At 37.5% G+C, this 22005-nt stretch overlaps 1 protein-coding gene across 3 annotated transcripts in view; it reads right to left on the reverse strand.

Moving 5' to 3' along the window:
- Positions 1-22005, reverse strand: part of LOC133521812 (protein winged eye) — a 162097-nt gene that overhangs the window by 17140 nt on the left and 122952 nt on the right. For all 3 annotated transcript variants that reach the window (XM_061856881.1, XM_061856882.1, XM_061856883.1), the window contains exon 8: positions 13498-13623. In XM_061856881.1, coding sequence (XP_061712865.1) covers positions 13498-13623 — 126 coding nt within the window. The remainder of the gene's footprint in view (positions 1-13497; positions 13624-22005) is intronic.

The following is a 22005-nucleotide window of genomic DNA, read 5'->3' on the forward strand; positions in this document are numbered from 1 at the left end:
GGAACTGCGACGCGAAGGCCATACAAACGGGTTGATTAGTTTTTCGTTATCAGAATACAGTGCGGTGAACTTTTCGTTATTTTTAAGGGCTTTATGGTTTCAATGAGTTTCGATCTTTTTTTTTAATACTATGTCGGTGGTAAACAAGCATATGGCCTGCCTGATGGTAACCAGTCTCCATAGCCTATGTACGCCTGCAACCCCAGAGGAGTTACATGCGCGGTGCCGACCCTAACCCCACCCCCCTCGCTGAGCTCTGGCAACCTTACTCACCGGCAGGAACACAACACTATGAGTAGGGTAAAGTGTTATTTGGCGGCGGTTTTCTGTAAGGTGGAGGTACTTCCCCAGTTGGGCTCTGCTCTAGATCTGGAATGACATCCGCTGTGCTGTGCCCTACCACACAAGGCGAGATGACATCCACAATGCCCATACCTCTCTTTTGGACGTAGTTTATGGACATACCCGGGTCCAAAACTTAGGGTTGGCATACGTCCCGTGGGACTAGAGGAGGGTAAGCGGAAACTTGGCGGACAACTCCTCCGATACAGAGATGTTCAGAAACGACACATGAAAAGATGCAACATCGAGCCCTCTCATTGGGAAGGTAATTAAGTAAGTAAATATTCTTTACTGCACCACAAAGATAACAAATTTAAAAATTTACAATGTAAAGAAAGGAAGCAACAGGCGGTCATCGCTGTAAGCGATCTCTTCCAGACAACCTTAGGGTAGCAAGGAAGGTATGGTCCTGAGTGGCGCAGGTTAGTGCAGGCTAATGTGTGCAATTTCGAGAAACGTAAAGCCTCGACGCTAAATGCGACGAGCTGAAAACATGCCAGCCTGCGTCCGTTCACTATTTACCACTACGTAGCTGGTGTCCTCACGTGCCCTCAATGTGCACGGGGGTTCACCTCGAAGATCGGTTGCGTCAGCCATTTTTGTTTATGTTTATTTGTTTATTGCAGTCATGTACAATGCATTATGTCTAGTACTTATTACTATGGTACGTGAACCCGGATAGGGCAAAGCAATTTGCTACTTATATCTAACACGTAATTAACGATAAAAATAATCAAATCATAATACATTATTAAAATTACAGTTCTTGCATGCAAGTAACATAAAAATAGTTTAAATTTGCAATGTCAATACTTTTATAATTGTGCTTGTCAATATTTGTGTCAAAATTATGTAATATAGAGTACAATACATTCTATAGAAATCATACATCGGTGTCGTTTAGGAATTCATTAACAGTATAGTAGCATTTTTCAATGACCAGTACCCCTAGTGTAAATAAATCAGTATCCCTAGTGTAAATTTGATCGACATCATAACGTGACGAACGCGTTTGCGTTAAGTCTCATTTTGTATAGGATTTTGAGTTTCCAAAACGTCCCGCTTGGCGCGCTCTTTCTAAATCCAATACAAAATGAGACTAAACGCAAACGCGTACGTCACGTTTCGAAATCGAATTTATTTACACTAGGGGTACCGATTTCGAAACGTGACGTACGCGTTTGCGTTTAGTCTCATTTTGTATTGGATTTAGAAAGAGCGCGCCAAGCGGGACGTTTTGGAAACTTAAAATCCTATACAAAATGAGACTTAACGCAAACGCGTTCGTCACGTTATGATGTCCATTAAATTTACACTAGGGGTACTGTTTCTTAAGATTGTTTTTAAAGGCGTTGGGATTTACCTCGGATTTAATGTGGGATTTATCTTCGGGCGCATGAGCGCCGAGCTAACTAGGAGTCGAAGTGGTCGTTAGGTCGAAATCGGCGGTAAGGATCAATCAATCAATCATATACGGTACCGTCACCGTATTTAAGTATCGCGTCCCGTATTTTTACCCGTCCCGTTTTTATCCCGTATGAATACCGCCGTAGAATACGCCATTACTAGTTACGCATTGTCCCGTATCCGTTCCGAATACGAGTAACTATAAGTAACCCTATTAATACTCTTTCTCGAAGGGGTTCTTGTGTTTTTAGAGGCAGCTCGGCAGAGTTTTGGATAGCGCATAGTGTGCAAGTGTTATATTAAATGTCATAATATCAAGGCGATTCGACGTTAAAAATAATACATGCACACTCTGTGCTATCCAAAACTCTGCCGAGCTGCTGCCGAATACTACGAGTAAACGTCAAATCTCTATCATGATATTTGTGACGTTTAAAATAACACTTGCACACTCTGTGCTATCAAATACGCTAAAGAGTTAGCTTAGCTTGATTATTCACACTTATTTCGGCTTCACATCTCTGTTTCTAGTGTTTTGTTTATCTTTGCCCCGTATTTGTTATAGTGTTATTTGATTTGATGTGTTGTCTGAATAAATGATTTCTATTCTATTATATGACTTGTCGTATTAACGCAACTATGATATTCATAATAGTAAGTTATAATAAATAGTAAAACTTACTTCAAAACGGCATCAAACTTTGTTTATTTCAGGCAATAAAAAACGATTTACGCGTAAATGTGCAAAATTAAAATCCTTCCTGGAAATTAAGAGACCTCAACTTAGAAGAAACACAAAATTTTACTCGTACGTACCTACCGGTAATTTCAGCATTTTTAGCATTAAATTATTTACATGAAATCTGCAAGCAAAATGATTGTTCCTCATTTCATTTTAGCTCTGTTATCATTTTATTACATTTCCTCGCACTACTTCGCCCGCAATTTACATACCTATGTTGTACCTACAAGTGTGAAATAGTCGCTAATACCATTTCTTTTGTCATTAAAACAACTGTTTTATAATAATTTTAATACCTATATAGAAGTAATTACTATATTAATTTAGTAACACTTCTTAACCACACGCTTTCACGAAGAAAAATTAAAAATCGCGTGTCACGTTCAAACGCAGCAATCGCCATGATCACGCGCCGAGCCACCAGTGTAACATAAACAGAAAAAACTAATTCACAACACTACAGCACTCGAGGCGTACCCCACCGGCCCGCCTCAACCGCAACGGCGGCCTCCGATTGGCTGAGACAAGAAAAAGGGCGGGGCGCAGCGGGCGGCGTTAAGCATAATAGGGTTGGCCCACGCGTGGGTTATCGATAATTTGAGTTTTTATGATTTTTTTTAGCATGGATTATTTATGGTAGGGAAGTGACAAGGAGCGTGTGAAACGAATGATGCGGGTGTGAAACTGGTTGCGTTAGTGGTGTGTTCATTATAATTTTTTGGTCGCAGTTTAACATAACGTTAATTTTGATATTCTAACGTGGTATTTAAGAGGGAAGAATAACTATTCAAATCTAACGAAATAACGGTATGAAACTCCATTTCGGGAGAAAACGTTTTCCACAAACTAAATCTTAACAAATCACTTTGATTTTGATGTCGATTGCTTCGGCGCAATATATATTCTAGGTTTATAGAAAAAATATTTATTTATTTAGCAAAAAAAAAGGAAACCTATAAACCTAGTTTTTCATTGTTTCAATAACATAGGTACTAGAAATCATGGAGAATAGAAAATATTTAGAAGTGGAAAAACGTTATCTCTTTTTTTTTATACTACGTCGGTGGCAAACAAGCATACGGCCCGCCTGATAGTAAGTAGTCTCCGTAGCCTATGTACGCCTGCAACTCTAGAGGAGTTACATGCGCGTTGCCGACCCTAAACCCGCCCCCCCCCCTCGTTGAGCTCTGGCATGGGCTCTGACCTTACTAACCGGCAGGAACACAACACTTTTTGTATGGACGATAAGTAAACGAGGTTTCGACGTTTTTACCTATACGCTAACGTGCTTGTTTTCATAACCAACAATAGATTCTATCTATTTAAGACTCTCAGTTATTTTATTTCAATTTGTCTGCTCCATACCATATGTTATAGGATAATTAGCAATGGAATTGGACCCATATTTTAAGTTAAAACCATAATTTCGGCAATGCAAGCCGCTAATAATCTCGGTAAAACAAAGTTAAGTTTTTTTATTAGAGCGGTATTTCCGGACCGATACGACCTTCAAACCTTCAAGAAAAGAGCGTACTCCCATATTAAAGGCCGGCAACGCACTTACAACCCCTCTGGTGTTGCAGGTGTCCATGGGCGGCGGTAATCGCTTATCATCAGGTGATCCGTCTGCTCGTTTGCCTCCTCTACCATAAAAAAAAAAAAGTTTTCTACACTGCGCCTTATGGCAACTGAAGGCGTTATTCCATAAACTGTCAAATCTTCTTATCCGACATTTCGCGATAATACTATTTGTTAGAAAGGGACAACATTTAACAGGTTAAAAATAAGGATAAGATAACCAAGTTGGCTGCGACGGTGCAAGTGTTATTTAAACGTCACAATCTCAAAGAAGTTTGACGTTTAAAATTACACTTGCACCATCTGGACTATCAAAGTTACCGCCAACTTAGCTTGGTCTAACTCTAGCCTCCCGCGAATTTCGGAAATTGAAATTGTATCAAAAATATCTCTCTTTTGTTATATTAGAGATATACTCGTACAGTCAGCGTCAAATACTTTGTAGCAACCAAAGTAGCCAAATAGTTCGGTACACCATATATTTAGTATGGTGTACCGAACTATTTGGCCACTTTGACTGCTACGAAGTATTTGACGCTGACTGTACCTACAGAGACAAATAACGAAAATAGTTATTTTTACGTTTAGTTAGTACCCTAGGTACACATTTACCCCCTTGTTCTAAAACGTGTGCTAAGATGCCGCTGATCATCGTTTGTCCCTTTCCGACGTATTAGTATCATGGAAAGGGACAAACGATGATCAGCGGCATCGTAACTTTAGTACACGTTTATGAATAAGGGGGGTTTATATTTACGTTTTATACCTAATTGTGATATATGTACATTTATATGTAATGTGGATACACCCAGCGGTGGCAGCATGGTACCATTTTTATCACTTATCACTATGCCCGTCACTTTCGCGCTTACATACTTGTTAGAACGTGACAGGCATGGTGACAAATGATAGAGTGACGACCATATTAGCCCTACAGATCACGCTCATTTGGGCATAGGGTAGATGTAGTTTGCAGTCTTGAATTAAACCTACCACGAATCACATCAAGTGTTTGTACAGTCAGCATCAAAAGTAGCGGGTGAAACAACGCGCCAAAAGTATCTGATATTCCGGATAACTTTTCCAAATATAGATAAATCACTAAAATTCACTTTCAAAACTATATCTTTTTCAGTCTTAATTGTTCTATATGTAGAACCATCCCTTTTTGTTAAGCTGTTACAGAATGGTAGATACTTTTGAAGCGTTGTTTGATCCGCTACTTTTGATGCTGACTGTACTGCTGATACCTAGACTTCCCATTCCTATGTTCCTGGATTTTATACTTAATGTTTTGTCTAGCTCTTGTCCGTAACTATTTCTGCTCTGCGATAAGTGTATTTCTCGAATTGTTTACTAAGCATGACATCGATTTAATATTAAATTGATTAAGCATGGTGATCATGGTGCGAGCATTGGCATATTCAAAGAAACTCAGTTAACCAGGATTCCTTTCTGTACGTAAAATGTCGACCGCATGTTGTACTTTAAGAGGCTGTCAACACCCAATGTCCTTGAAGTTGATGTTACTTAAACAGTTTTTTAAGAAAGACTATTTGTTTTAGTCAAGTAAGAAAAATATATGTTCATATTAATTATATTTCAAAGACCGTGGTTGTACTCGATACATGATTGAACGAAATCGGCTCGATAGAAAATAATTGCAAAGATTGGTCTTAAAATCACAATTAAACGGTTCTATGTCTTTATTGTTTTGACTTATGGGTCTGCAATTAAAATCACAATTTCAAAACATTAATATCTAAACCGTGGTTGAGTAAAATATTACACTAATAATCCACTTTTTTTTATTTAAATATTTTTTCTTATTATTCCCTTGCCCAGGCCCAGTAACATGCGACAGCGCTATCTCATTTACTCCGATACAAATAGACTGTGTGCGCGCTTTAGTTATTGACAGCATCTTACGTAGATTCTCCTGATACCTATTATCAGCGCAATAACTACATTCCTGCCTTGCTTGCCTGTTTGGAAACAATTTGGTATCTGCCTGCCTGCGCTAATCGGGAGTCAATGCAACTGCGAACTACGGCAATGGATGGAAAGTTTGGATCGGGGATTATTCCGGGTAAGAAATTTTTAAGTGAGGTATGGGCACTGTGAATGTCATCTCGCGTTGTGCGGTAGGGCTCAGCACAGCGGATGTCATTCCAGATCTAGAGCAGAGCCCAACTGGGGAAGTACCTCCACCTTACAGAAAATCGCAGCCAAATAACACTAGACTCTACTCATAGTGTTGTGTTCCTGCCGGTGAGTAAGGTTGCCAGAGCTCAACGGGGGGAGGGGGAGATGCTAGGGTCGGCAACACACATGTGACTCCTCTGAAGGCTACGGAGACTGCTTACCATCAGGCGGGCCGTATGCTTATTTGCCACAGACGTAGTATTAAAAAAAATTAGTTGCGTTACTGCCGAGGCGGACAAGCGTTGGTGGTCTAGGAAGCATGCGAATTGCAAACCCCGGCTCGTACCAATGAGTTTTTCGGAACTTATGTACGAAATGTCATTTGATATTTACCAGTCGCTTTTCGGTGAAGGAAAACATCATGAGGAAACCGGACTAATCCTAATAAGCAGAGATGGGAAAAATAGTTTATAAAAAGTATTTAAATACAAAATACAAATACTTCCTTGATATACTATTTCAAATGCAAAATACAAAATAGTTTTCAAATTTGTATTTAAAATACTAAATACAAAATAGGTATTTTCAAAATACTTTTTTAAAATACAAATACTTTGCGATAAAAGGTACTCTTTAAGTAGTGAATACCTAGTCTGATTTAAAAAGTTAGTATTGCTCGGAATTTACAAGTTGGAAATGCATTCTTTATTCTTTAAAAATAGTGTGTATATCAGTCCTCTAGAGTGCAAATTTTGTGTCTCCTCATGTTTACCGGTTGAATGGACTTTTAAGTGATGGTTATTAACGGTCAATTATTAAAAGTATTAATTTAGATTTGTAATGTTTTACAGCTAGTATATACCTTTCGTTGGTTGGTGAAAACGTCTCGTTTGTGTTTCACCAGGGCAGAAAAGTTTGTTTACCTCTCGTGCCTTGAAACCTTTGCAACGCTTAAGATTCCACATTTTTAATCTCTCGCTACGCTCTATTTGCGGCATTACTAAACAGATTCACCAGTTCCATGTTAAAATAATAAATAAATATTATAGGACATTATTACACAAATTGACTAAGTCCCACAGCAATAAGCTCATTAAGGCTTGTGTTGTGGGTACTAGACAATGATATATATAAATATTTATAAATACTTAAATACATATACATAAGGTCGATATTTAAACGATAGATACAATAACAGCTTCGACAGGAAAACATAACTAAGTATGTAATAATAGTATTAAGCAAACGCGGATCGGTCCGCGCGATTTCGCCAACTATTACCTACATAAACCCTAGAGGTTTTCAATAGTGGCTTATTGTGTTAAACCCTGTTTCAAAAAATTCATAGTGAATAAATAAACTAAAAAAAACATAGAAAACATCAATGACTCAGGAACAAATATCTGTGTTCATCGCACAAATAAATGCCCATACCAGGATTTGAACCCGGAACCATCGGCTTCATAGGCAGGGCCACTACCCACTAGGCCAGACCGCTCGCCATAAAAGAATGAGAGAGTTGCAAGGATTGTAACGTCAGAAGAGATTGTAACTCCTACTTACTTTACCTAATAAAAAGTATTTTGTATTTTGAAAATAGAAAATAGGTCCCAAAAACTATTTGAAATAAAATACTAAATAGTTTTCTTTAAAAGGTATTTAAATACAAAATACAAAATAGGTATTTTGCATTTTGTATTTGCATTTTAAATACAAGTATTTCAAATAAGTCACATCTCTGCTAATAAGGCCTAGTTTACCCTCTGGGTTGGAAGGTCAGATGGCAGTTGCTTTCCTAGAAACTATTGCCTACGCTAATTCTTGGGATTAGTTGCCAAGTGGACCCGAGGCTCCCATGAGCCGGGGCAAAATGCCAGGACAACGCAAAGTTGATGACTGCCGAGGCGGACATGGTGTAACCTTAATAGATTGCGCACCGGCCATGGTCGCTGTGCCCCATATAAATAAAGTTGCGGCTGAGTGGAGTCTCCTGCCTGTCACTGTGGTATCAGAGTATCCGGCATACATACATACATATAATCACGCCTATTTCCCGGAGGGGTAGGCAGAGACCACGGATTTCCGGCATATTTTCCAAGAATGCCCATCTACTCGGTATACTGAAAGCCCCTGGAAGACCTCACAACACAAACGGCAAAGCTCTCATTTGGATTAATTACCTGGAGTTAGATTTATGATTTGTCTCATAATATAATGCCATACGATTGAATACAATCTACCTACTTCCAAATGCTTTGGAGCTGAATAAATGTAGCTCTAACGTGCCTTCAGATTTTAATGATGTTCGGTCTTGATCGAACCAACAACAACCTAGCAACGTGCATGTTGCAGGACATTTTTGCCGACCGGTTTGGCCTAGTGGGTAGTGACCCTGCCTACGAAGCTGATAGTCCCGGGTTCAAATCCTGGTAAGGGTATTTATTCGTGTGATGAGCATGAATATTTGTTCTTGAGTCATGGGTGTTTTCTATGTATTTAAGTAATATTTATATATTATATATATCGTTGTCTAAGTACCCTCAACACAAGCCTTATTGAGCTTACTGTGGGACTTAGTCAATTTGTGTAATAATGTCCTATAATATAAAAAAAAATATATAAAAAATTATCTCAAAATTTCCGAAAAAATCTGGAAACATTCATTCATGAGATCTCACCCAAGTTTCTACTTAGGAAGTTTCCGTTCAGATTATAGGGATTATTACTCAATTTTCTTCACTGTTGACTTTCATTTAGCTGTCTCATTGGCGCGTCTATTTCAAATGTCATATAAATCGAAACTACCTAAATGTAAGAATATTTGGCAATAATCATGTAGAAAATCGCGAGAACATCTCATAGGAACTGCTGTTTTTGAAAATCGAAGGCACATTGCTACGAAAACCTCGATTAACCTTATAAACCTCGGTATAACATTGCCTATTGCTGTGAAAACGGAAACAACAGACCAGTTAGGATGACTTGCGATGCACGCGACTCCATACTTCTAGCGCGACTTGAACTATTAAGGGCCGATTTAGACGGCACGCGAACTCGCATGCGATTTTAGTTACATTGCGGACTATTGAGGAGAGTTGTGCCCTCTCGGTCTTTAAAAAGAGCGCTCCGATCTCGGTCAATCGGTCAAACGAACTAGTTCGCTCTTTTAGTTCCTTTAGTTCAGGAGCAAATCTCGAGATCTGAATGAGGATGACTAGGTATGTATCTTGCTCTCGCTCGCAAATAAACAGAGTGAGAGCGTGAGAGAGCGACTTTCTTGACCTTGACTCATTCCGATCATTCGCTCCCGACCGATTTGGTACTAGGTACCGATGTACCGACTACTGAACTAAAGGACCGAGACCGATTAAGAGCGCTTAAGATGAACTAGTTCCTTTCGGTCCGTGATGGGATTTCATTCCTTTTAGTTCTTCGGTCCTGACCGACTCAACCCTATATGAGGTTACAACTAATTCGGCGACCGATCAAATACCGCTCTTCTTCTTCCTCGCGTTGTCCCGGCATTTGCCACGGCTCATGGGAGCCTGGGGTCCGCTTGACAACTAATCCCAAGATTTGGCGTAGGCACTAGTTTTTACGAAAGCGACTGCCATCAGACCTTCCAACCCAGAGGATAAACTAGGCCTTGTTGGGATTAGTCCGGTTTCCTCACGATGTTTTTCCTTCACCGAAAAGCGACTGGTAAATATCAAATGATATTTCGTACATAAGTTCCGAAAAACTCATTGGTACGAGCCGGGGTTTGAACCCGCGACCTCCGGATTGCAAGTCGCACGCTCTTACCGCTAGGCCACCAGCGCTTCTGGTCACCAATGTAATGAAACTCGCATGCGAAGTCTCGCACCGTGTAAATGAGCCCTTAGGTACTGAGTTGGAGTCGCATGCGAGAATACAAATCATGCTAGTAGGCCGATTTTTGAAATTAGAGCGCTCGATTTCGTCACTCGAAAATCTGTGGTAGGTAAACGGCGAAATACTATTTAGGCGAAATTGGAGATCTAGTGGTATTGACCATTCGTTTTCAATTATATTAGCATAATCTAAATGCTAGTAATTTTAATAAGTGGAAATCGAACGGTCGAAATTCAAAAATGGACCTCCTGGTCAGATTTTGACTGATGAATCGTAAACCATATCCTAATTATACACGGTGCTCACAAGGATCCCAAAAGATTTTAACAGTGTATTACTGATCACATTTAGAGACTAAAATGTCATATAAACTTTTCTGGATTTCGCCTAGTTTCAGAGTTAATACCAATGTAAAAAAAAACATCTTCTTATCGTAACTTAGTGCAAAATGCCTTTTTCATCGCGATGATGCCATTATGGGGCGTAGTCTAAATATCCTTATTGATAGATGTCAAAAAATGACAAGTAACCTTTGCAAGAACCAGTTTTTACAAGAAATATCGTAAAAAAATTTTTTCAGTGCCAGTTTTACCATAACATTAACGTTCAAAACTTGGAAAAAAAAAAAAAAACAAAAAAATTTTTTTTTGGCGAAATTTACTGAAACTCAAAAACATTTTTTCCTTCTTTTGGCCTCAGAAGTACGTGGTTAAAATCTTTCGGGTTGCTCGTGAGCACCGTGTATATTGCATACTCGTAAACTTCAGGAATACCTAATAGTTAGGTTATTTAACGGTACTGCTGTGAGAAGCAACTGCAATCTTGTGACAGAGAAACCGCACATAATCAACCGTAGGAAGGAACCCTTTGCCCTAACTAAATAAAACTAAATTTGTTAAACCACGAGACCCATTTGGTAGATAGGAAAAACTGAATTAAAAGGAGCCCGCATTCGGAACTAATTACTTATCCAAAAACCATTTTTTCTAAAAATAATATCTACTAATAGTACTAACGTAAGTACGTGTGGATCTTCAAAACCGGTCTCGTGATTCGTAGAAGAAGATAATATTTAGATATATCTATAAGGCGCATGTAAAGAAGAGCCAAGCAGTCGGAACTAATTACATACTTATCCAAAAACCATTTTTTCTAAAAATAATATCTACTAACAGTACTAACGTTACGTGTTGATCTTCAAAACCGGTCTCGTGATTCGTAGAAGATAATATTTAGATATATCTATAAGGTGCATTTAAAGAGCCAAGTAGTCGGAACTAATTACATACTTATCCAAAAACCATTTTTTCTAAAAATAATATCTACTAACAGTACTAACGTAAGTACGTGTTGATCTTCAAAACCGGTCTCGTGATTCGTAGAAGAACATAATTTTTAGATATATCTATAAGGTGCATTTAAAGAGCCAAGCAGTCGGAACTAATTACATACTTATCCAAAAACCATTTTTTCTAAAAATAATATTAGCTAGGGTAAAATTTATAAAGCCATCACAAGACCTGTCGTCATGTATGGATCAGAGTGTTGGGCCCTAAAAGTGACGGATGAAAAGAGATTGCACGTAGCGGAAATGAGAATGTTAAGATGGATGTGTGGTGTGACAAGAATGGATAGGATAAGGAATGAGTATATAAGAGGAAGCCTGAAAGTTGCACCCATAATAGATAAAGTAAGAGCGAATCGCCTAGCGTGGTATGGGCATGTGATGCGGAGGGATGAAAGTCATGTGACGAGAAAGGTATTACGAATGAATGTGGAGGGATGGAACGGGAGAGGAAAACCTAGGAAAAGGTGGATGGATTGTGTGAGAGATGACATGAAACGAACGCGAGTGAATGATGAGATGACGGGTGACAGAAAGATATGGAAGAAAAAGACATGCTGCGCCGACCCCAAATGAATGGGATAAGGGCAAGCGAATGATGAATATTAGCTAACAGTACTAACGTAAGTACGTGTTGATCTTCAAAACCGGTCTCGTGATTCGTAGAAGAACATAATTTTTAGATATATCTATAAGGTGCATTTAAAGAGCTAAGCAGTCGGAACTAATTACATACTTATCCAAAAATAACGTTACGTGTTGATCTTCAAAACCGGTTTCGTGATTCGTAGAAGAAGATAATATTTAGATATAAAGTACGTATCTTACGTTCTGTTTTATTTTATAAGCTTAGGAAATACGAGTATGTACCTACAAATCGCTAACCGTAAAGAGTCTACGGTATTTGTCCTACTTTATGAAAATTAAATTGTGAATAGTGTTGGGTAAATGTACTATTCATGAAGAAACTTATGAAGGCAAATTGAGTTTGTAGGTTTTTGTTTTTTAATTATGAAGTAAATAAATAATAAAGCTTGTCTGGTAGAGATCGCTCTTTAGCGATAAGACCGCCTGTTGTCACCTCTGTCCTCATGTATTATGGATGTCTCTCTGTAAATGTTATTTTAAGGTAGTGCAATAAAGAGCATTTGTACTGTATTATATCGTAAACCTTATGTGTATGGCCCAGGGGATAGTTGCCCTAAATAATGTTCATACTTTATTCAACGTGATCTGAATAGTAAACCTATAATCATAATCAACTATCATGAAAATACTCCTTTAATATACTTAAGTACTACGTTAGTAACTTTTGTTGGGAAACAACTTTTAACACCTTTAATAACATTACCATTAGAGGTTTACATATTTCTAACTTCTACCTAGACCTCAAATTTAAGTTTATTCGTGGGAAATAATATACATACATTGTAAAAGTATAAAACCGATACGCCGAGTATTAAATCTGACGACTACGATATCTTCGCAGAAAAAAAATACAGATTATCTAACTACGCCATTCATCTCCTTCTTGATGGATAGATCAAGATTAAAATCACTCGGGCCTCAGAAACGCAGAGTAGTTTAGTTTTATGCAGTAAAACGATCCAGTGCCTAATTTATTATGCATTCGTATTCAAACAAATAAAACCGAGATTTATAAAGAACGCGCTCGTAATAAACGAGCGTCAGATTACCTCAATAAAAACCCAACAATTATGAATTCAAAGAATGAAGAAACAATTAAAAAGTTTTGAAAGAGTTCACGCGAGGCGCCAAAGTAGCGCGCAAACGCGTCAGCGCGTAAACCGACCGCGTACAATACCCCTCACTTTCAATAGGAGTTCTTTTGATATGAAGTCTTCTTAACTCGGCCGGTTTATACCAAAGGCCGGATGGAATGTCAACAACTATTGACCGGACAAATTCAGTTGCAATGCCACTACCAAAGCAGCATGACTCAACGGGGTCCTTCGGAAAGGCACCGGCGCTGCCGCGGCGGTCTCGCAATGCAGTTGGCGCGTAGTTACCAGGCTCGCAGAAGCGTATAGGAGGTGGGGCTTACCGGGGTACTGCCAGAGGGGCGCGGACGGCGGCGCAGGCGGGGCCGGCCACGCCAGCGGGGCGGGCCGGTCGTCGCAGAGCACCGTCATGGCCGCCGCGCCGTCCGGATGACAGAATGACGCCGGCCCTGAGAAAGAAGAATCGTGTTATGCGCGTACGAACAATTTATTTTAATCAATGGAGGCAATTACATTGACTGGTTATGTATGAAAGTATAATAAAGCGATTCATTATGGATGTATCGTTTTATTATGGGTTCGATATTGATCGAAATAATATTGAATTGACCAATAAATAGCATGATTTTAAAAGGATTATTGCCAAAGCTGGCAGTTAAGTTTATAGAAACAAGCACATATCTTTTCATTTTGTACCTAGTTAGGTACCTATCTATTGCATCAAATTACAAGTAATTTAATGAGCAGTAGTTATTGACAATAACAATATACATAATGGATATATACAGATGAATACTATAACTAGCTTATATCTAAAAGAGGCCCTTGAGGCATTGTACCAAGGATGCTGGCGGCATATGAGCAGTAGTTAAGAAAAAAGCCCACTTAAATAAAAAATGCAAAAATAATACCTATTTAAAACATGTCCCATGGATGAATGCTTCATTCATATGTAGGTACCTAAGTACGAGCCGTATGAGTCGGAACATCGATGTTATCAGTCAATATCGAAGTATCAGATAAACCAATCATATTCACTTAAATTATATCATTCGTTATCAATTCCATTGTCTCCAGTAGACGTTGTCGGTTATCACTATATCAGTCTAGAATAGAAGACGATGGTAAGTATTTGGTATCTTCACTCGAGTTTAAGGATCCGTAAGTGATTTCGTGAACAAATACCCACATTTGATTCTTGCCGTCACAATAAATTACAATTTAGAAATGGCAATGAAATACACACGACAACCAATTTGCATGTGTGCCTGCAATACGGCCATCACATGGGCAACATTTTTTTAAAGGATACTATTTCGAGATGTGGTATGTGGTCGTATTGCAGACAATTTAAGAATTGTGCGTTGTGACTTCTACCATTTTTACGTGCCAAATTCATAGTGTTCAAAATTCAAAATCATTTCAAAATTCACTTAAAGACCAGGATCAGGTTCTGGCCACTCAAAACAGTTTTTTATTTGAACTGTCAAATAAAGCCTACTATTGAAAAATTATTGTTACATTTTCTTTGTATTGAAGATATTTACGATTTAATAAATATAATTCGTTTCCAACATGACTTCGCCCTACGGCTGTTCAATAACTTTAGTTATTCATTTCCTGTATGGCGTGAAATAAGTTACTTTAACTACAGACATCATTCTTTTGACACCACATGTGACTGTTTATGGTGAAATTAGCCAGCGGGGTTGGTTCAGGTGGCTGACAACTTGACAAGCCAATTTAGACGAACTGAGCGCTGAGCCTCGGCAGCTGCAAGTCGGCAAAGTACCTAACGACCAAACTCGATACTTTATTTGCATGATAATATTATTAAACGGCATACGAACAAGCCTAACCAATACGAACACGTAAAATATTTTTTGTCAAATTATTGTGTCATAACGCAAAGGATTCTATCCATTTTTACGTCATCGGTAAAAAATGGAAAGGGACATTTTTTTTTACTTGGTGTCTAGTAAAAAAAAATGATATTTTCCATTTTTTAATGATTAATAAGTATCAAATAGAAAATACGCTATATGCCAAAATATACATATAATACACATATAATATATATATTTTGTATGCTTTGTTTGTAATTTTATCAATAAAGGAATATGAATATGCAAAAAAAAATTGTACCATATGTACCTTACATCATATTGGAATAGAACTTTATCGAACAGATGGTTCGGTGCAACCGACCGCTATTAGAGCATCAGTTATGTAAAAGCCCGTTCACTCTTGCTTTGTCATTATAAATATAATTAAACAAGAATATTTCACAACAGGCTTTAAAATATTGTCCAAGTTGTGGGCCGATGACAAGCACTTGGCCTTGCTGCGTGGCCATTATCGTAAATATTCCATCTAGACTGCCTAGATTAACTAACCTATAGCTGCGGTATGAGGAACAGCCCTCGCGTCCAATGATGGTCCCTATGACAGTTCCTTCAGTGTCGCTTAATTAAAAAAAAAAAAAGAATGTGCTCAACTTAAAAAAAATGTCTACCAACATTTTACCTGGCAGCTACTCCATACTAAAATGAAGTCTCACTCGACGCGAGAGGTATAGTATGTAGGATTAGTTATACCTACGAGTATGTGTAAATTTTTCGATACTGAGTGCCGTATTCGATTTTGGGTTCGAAAATGTGGCGTTCTCATGCTTATACAATATTATTAACACAGAAATGTATAGATATTATAAATGATTTCCACGTTACTTTAGATAAAGCTATGGTTACGTGGCTACAGACAGGCCTACACATGCAAATAAGTAATAAGTTATTATACTGATCTAAATCCCAAAATACCTAAAAACTAAGAAATAATTAAGCAATTAATTCCAAAACAATATCAAATAACGTAAATTATCAATAAATAAATCTCAATTTCCTATATTAATTGTATTAAGCTTAAAATGTGCATATAGTATGCGTGTCATGTTTCCTTTTATTTCTTCCGTATCGATCCTACCTTGTTACAAATGCAGTGTAGTTATGGTCACGTCTGAAAATATCGATACGAAAAAAGTGCCAAAAAATATCTATACACGACTTTACTGCCCATATATTAAGGTAGTGTATACATATTTTTGGCAAATTTTTCGTACCGATATTTTCAGACGTGACTACATACCAAGCGTTATAGTTATAAATTAAACTCTGTCATAGTACAAATAATTAAGGCACGAAAAAATACAGCCCCCAAGAAATACACTTATTGCTTATATGCTCAACGGCCGCATACCTTCCGCTATTATTTTTTATTTACCACATTATAATTCCGATCACTAATGACCTAAATTATACAAGAAAAAACATAGAGCCACTACAAAAACTACACAAAAACATAACTGCCAATACCAACAATATACTTAGTTCAGAAACTTATATCGCGTACCCCTAGACATAAAAGAAACCCAGCTTTATGGTAGAGTATTTAGAGTTCAAATATTTAGTACTCATAGATACTATACCTGTAGGTAGGAAGCCGACCGCGCGAAACGAAGGGTTATGTTTTTGCATGCAGGGGTGAGCTTTTGCATTGCATATGCAATGAGGCAATGGGAACGATGTATTTATGACTATGTTTATGGTTAGGTCGACTGGCTTAAGTTTTAATTCTTGTTGTTTGATAGGTGAAATAGTTTTAAATAGCATTATTTTATTGTCAATGGACAGGTGGACTGGTAACAACCAGTTGAAATGAGTTATTCAGCAATTAGCAATTCTTTACTGCACTCTTTCCATATAAGTGTAAAATAGTTTTTTTTTTATTAATCCGCAATCTTCAAAATATCATATTTTAACGTACATTAGTAAACACTTATACATAAAACATCCGCAATACAAGAATTATCTGCGGTCAAAACTAAATGCCCTTACCCATCCCTTACCGATATTTGAAACCAGGACCAACGGCTTCACAGGCTGGGTACGCACTACAAGCTCAGTAGATATTCCGCTTTTTTTTTCAGAATGGGAGTCCTCACTTCAGTAGTGCAGGATCAGGAAGAACTTACTTAACTCTGATTTAAATCAATCTCCTCATCATCGAAAATATAAATTTCTATTCTTCTTGCGTATTCGAGCAATTAGAGAAGTAGATAACGAACTTTCGATCTTCAATATTTACGGCACTCAGTCGTGAACTTCATAAATAACCTGAAGCTCATCGAGCCCTCTTCCTAAACCGCCGACAGTGTCGACCAGATGTGCCGGCTTCGTTTTTTTTGGCAACAACTCGTTCGGAAATGTGTTCGCCGAAAACGAAAATAATTTGTTAATTATTTAGTTCATATAAGAAGCCGATGTAAGTAATAATCAATTTACTTCAATGTCAATTATTGAGTCACGCAGAATTGTTATTAAATAAGGATAATTTATTCATGTCATTAACTAACTTTAAAGCTTTTTACGGTAGGTTACGGTTGTTCGTATTGACAAAATAAAGGAATTCCTTTACTTCCTTTATTTGTAAAATCCACGTGCATTTTACAAACATCCTTCAATATTTGGTGCCACTATACCTAAATACCTTTTTTGTATTAAATTAAGATAATATGGCAAAACTAGCAATAGTAGTAAAAGACTACCGAATGGTTAAAAAATAAAGTTACTGAAGATTAAAACGATATACACCAATAAGACTTACCCGCCAAACTTAGACGTAATGGTTAAGATAATACAAAAACACCTTCGGATTAAATCAATTTGAAAACGATGTCCTAACAGTTTATTTTACATACAACGATGTGCAATGTGTAAGGTATGTAGGGCAGGTAAGGAGTATGTGACTACCAAAAAACCCTAAATAGGTGGCGCTACAATACACATAGAGAATGTTTGAAAAAAAAAATTAAAATCGCATACAGCGCACTTCACTCCGTCAATAACGGCTAAGTTCATTTCATGTCCTATAGCTACTCCAGCAGCAGCCGCCACTCTGGAGAGATTTGGAACTGTAATTTATAGCTGACAACTGGACACTTTTGCAACTGTTCTCCCATAAGAGAGTTTTCTCCTTACCTCTACCCTTAGTGTAAGTACGTAAGTATTAGAATAAAATAGAATATAATCATTTGCATGTCACACACCAGTTATAAAGGTGGTACATATTATAAACTTGCTTGTGAGGTATTGTATCACTCGTTCGTTTTGTTTGAGTTAAATAGACCGAACGAATTCGCACGAGGAAGCTAGGCTAGTTATTTATAAGTATTATTTTTTCAAAAGTCGTAGTTCCATCAAGGATTTTAAATTTTAAGACGAAACATTAGTGGTCATTAATCCATACAAACGTTCTCGACATTTTCCTCTCAGAATTTTTGATAAACATTTTTTTAAGTATATGAGTTCAATATTACCAGTTTCAGTGTCTGTTACTTTAAAAAGTGCTAAAAACTACTAAATAAATGCGCCGTAAACAGACTGTTAGTATACGAAACCGACAACAATTAACGATTGGTTAAGTTTTGGAGGAAGAAAATTTCAAGAACGTAACCTCGATTTCTGAGATTTTTCTCATTTGTCCTTATCGCACTAATTTTAGGAGCCACCCACGTCAGCGCGAAATTTATCTAAAATTCTTAAATCTGAGAAGCCCTCGGCTGGTATTTCCTCTTAATATGAATCTCTAAAAGTTCGAAAACAGTAGTAGTGTAAATATTTTCGACAACGAAACGTGACGTACGCGTTTGCGTTAAGTGTCATTTTGTATGAGATTTTTGACTTTCCAAAACGTCCCGCTTGGCGCGCTGTTCAAAAACCCATACAAAATGAGACTTAACGCAAACGCGTACGTCACGTTTCGCTATCGACTAAAATTACACTAGGGGTACAGTACTGTCTTTAGTATACTACGCTACGCCTGATACTTCTCAGCTGACAACCGGCCAGACCGGTTCCCGAATCTGATATGATATTACTTTAGACTAAAAATATTTTTTTGCTTGGCGCACTTTCGGTTGACGTCTTTTTTTGGTCATTATCTTTGATCCTTTTGACACTTTTGAGTACGTTATTTGTTTTAATTTATTTAATAGTAGAATTTTGATTGATCATTACCGACGTACTAAAATATTATTTAAGTCCTTATTGATAATTCAACTTGTTTTCAAGTTTCGTAAGTTAGGCAAGTGTAGTCTGTTCGGAAAGAGAAGAGTTGTGGAATGTTTTAGGCCTCATACATTACAGGACTCTTCTCTTTCCGAACAAACTTAACCTGTTTATTTTCTTTAACAGTTACTGACATAAGGAACCGTTCGTGTAAAACATTCCAATTTTAAACTTCTTAACACAAATTAAAAGCCCCATTAAATTAAACTTAGCCCAATTTAAAGTAAAATAAGATTCGGCATTAAAAAAACTATTTCTCTCACGAACAAATTCCCACAATGAGATGTATTATCGGAGTGGCAGCGGCGCGAGGAGCAAAAAGATTATGAAAGGGAGCACGTGCTGCGCGGCTGTCTCTTTCTGGCGCAGCGCGCCGTTCCTTGTTGACATTGGATGCGTAGAGTATTGCTGCGATACAGATTAAACTTGTTTGGCGCGTAAATATATGATGGAATTATGTTCTGAATTAAATTATTGAATTTAATGATTATTGGTTTTTGAATCCAAATTATGTTGATTCACAATAAATGAGGATCACTGCTATCGTTAAAAAAATTCTTTAACAAAAAATATAAAAATAGAATAGAAGCACCCCATGGGCTGTCCCGTACAAACACATTTTATTACGAGTAGGTATCAGAATGTATTTTTCAGTTTTTTAAGACCGCAATTATTTCTTTATATTTTGCCCCTTTGTTACAGAAAAAGATACTCCTATAAGTACTATACCTATAATTCCTGTAAATCTTCTGAAAATTTGCGTTTGTACGGGACAGCGGTAGACAAATTCGTGGAATGCTTGATCCTGCCTATCCTATACTTAGAGATATTTTTCTAAATAAATTTGCAAAACAAGTCTAAGATTTAAAACTTTTCAAAACATAATACTATTAATTTAAACATTATGCACTCGCGTGGTTATAAGTACTGGCCAAAGTACATAAAATAAATCTGAACTGAACAACCTTTCCTAGCTCGCCTTTTAAATAAACATCACAAGTTCACAACATGCTCTGTCTTCGTAAATACGCTGCGCGCTCTATCAGTTGACCTTCACCGCGGCATCGCACTCCCACGCTCGCATTCCACGCATAAGCTAGTCTCGCTCGCACCCGCGGCGGCCGAGACACGGTCGTTCGTACACCTCCTCGTGTCCGCTGCTCGCCTAGTATCACGCGCGCTGAAGAAAAGGGTTTATCCGACGCCGAATGACCCGAATGGGCAACAACGGATTTTCCGAACGAACTGTATAAAAAGCTCAAGTTTTCCCGCTAAGCTTTATTAAAAAACTGGTAGGTTTACTAGTGTTTTTATTTCATTCATCGAACGCGCGTAAACAAATAATGTCGGCGTTATTTTATTTTCCACGCTAGAAATCTAGGCCAAATAGCCCTATTCTAGAATTAGCTTCGTCGCCGTGGCGTGCGGAGCGTAAAATAGAACTTCGAGAAACCGGCTGATAATAACCGGCCGTCCGACCAACCGGCATTTAATGTTAATCGCTAAACGAAATCGCTATCGGTAATTCGATATATCGATAACGAATCTCGAAACCTGAGTAAGATTATAAAAATATGTACTCTTTTTGTTTTTTAAAGTTCGGAGAAAAAAATTTTTGCTGGTAAAAGGGATACCGTGTAGGTTAGTATGAATGGAATCCACCTAAGAGCTGTGAACAGCAATTAATTTGGAAATACAATCCCTTTAAATGAATCGTCCTCAAATTTCAACCTTATTGAACTTCACATAGCATTCAAATTCAACTTTTGTTGACAGACTTAATTGCAGCTGCCCCAAACTCATTCTTATTGCGGGCGATATAAAGACTCTAAGTAGTAAATTACTTAAATAGGCTAAACATGACTCGAATTTTCCTTGTTTTGAAAAGATCAACTAGAAAAGAGGATGTCTAAAGGTCAAAATTTATTTACAAGCCATTCACGATAACATAATTATGAAAGTGCGGTGACAATGCATTATAGATAATATAGTACTCGAGCTGATCTAATGATGACACAAGAGGTGGCCATAGGAACTCAATGATAAAACTAAGTAATCAATAGGCTAGGCTAATGTTTTTTTATTTATTAATGGTATAAATCGATCAAGTTGTTTTGAGGATCAAATGTCTATATGGGACCCATTGCGTCAAAGCAATATCGTGTCCTCGTATCATCCACGATGACGTACAGATTTGTCCAATTTAATCATGTATATGTATCATCGTGTCATGTATACGAATGACACGATGTATACAAGTCACAATGATACCTAGTCAAAGTCTAACAATCCAAATTTACTGACAATGACGAATCGTTCCTAAGGAAATGGCAAATCGTGACGTCCCGATGTAACGTCACTATTACTTAGATTTCATATTTTTAGGTTTCTAATTTATTGTGATTTGCCTGTTGAAATAAAAGTATAATCAGCTATAAAAGTTTGTATTATAAATGACATTAATTTTAACAGATACTTAGGTATGCGAGTATTACCGACTTAAAAATCATATAATTACAAGCTTACCAGAGCATTTAATTTAGAATTAGTTACACAAAAACCCTCAAAGTATTCATATTAACATTGCAAATAAATGTCAACATGCATTTTGTAATAGCAGAGTCAACAGCATTTTATGCAAACTAGGGGACGCCACCCCGACACCCTTGTACTCACATCATCGTTCTAAAATGAGCCTTGTTACTG

This window comes from Cydia pomonella, chromosome 10 (assembly GCF_033807575.1).
Source record: "Cydia pomonella isolate Wapato2018A chromosome 10, ilCydPomo1, whole genome shotgun sequence".
Lineage (NCBI taxonomy): Eukaryota > Metazoa > Arthropoda > Insecta > Lepidoptera > Tortricidae > Cydia > Cydia pomonella.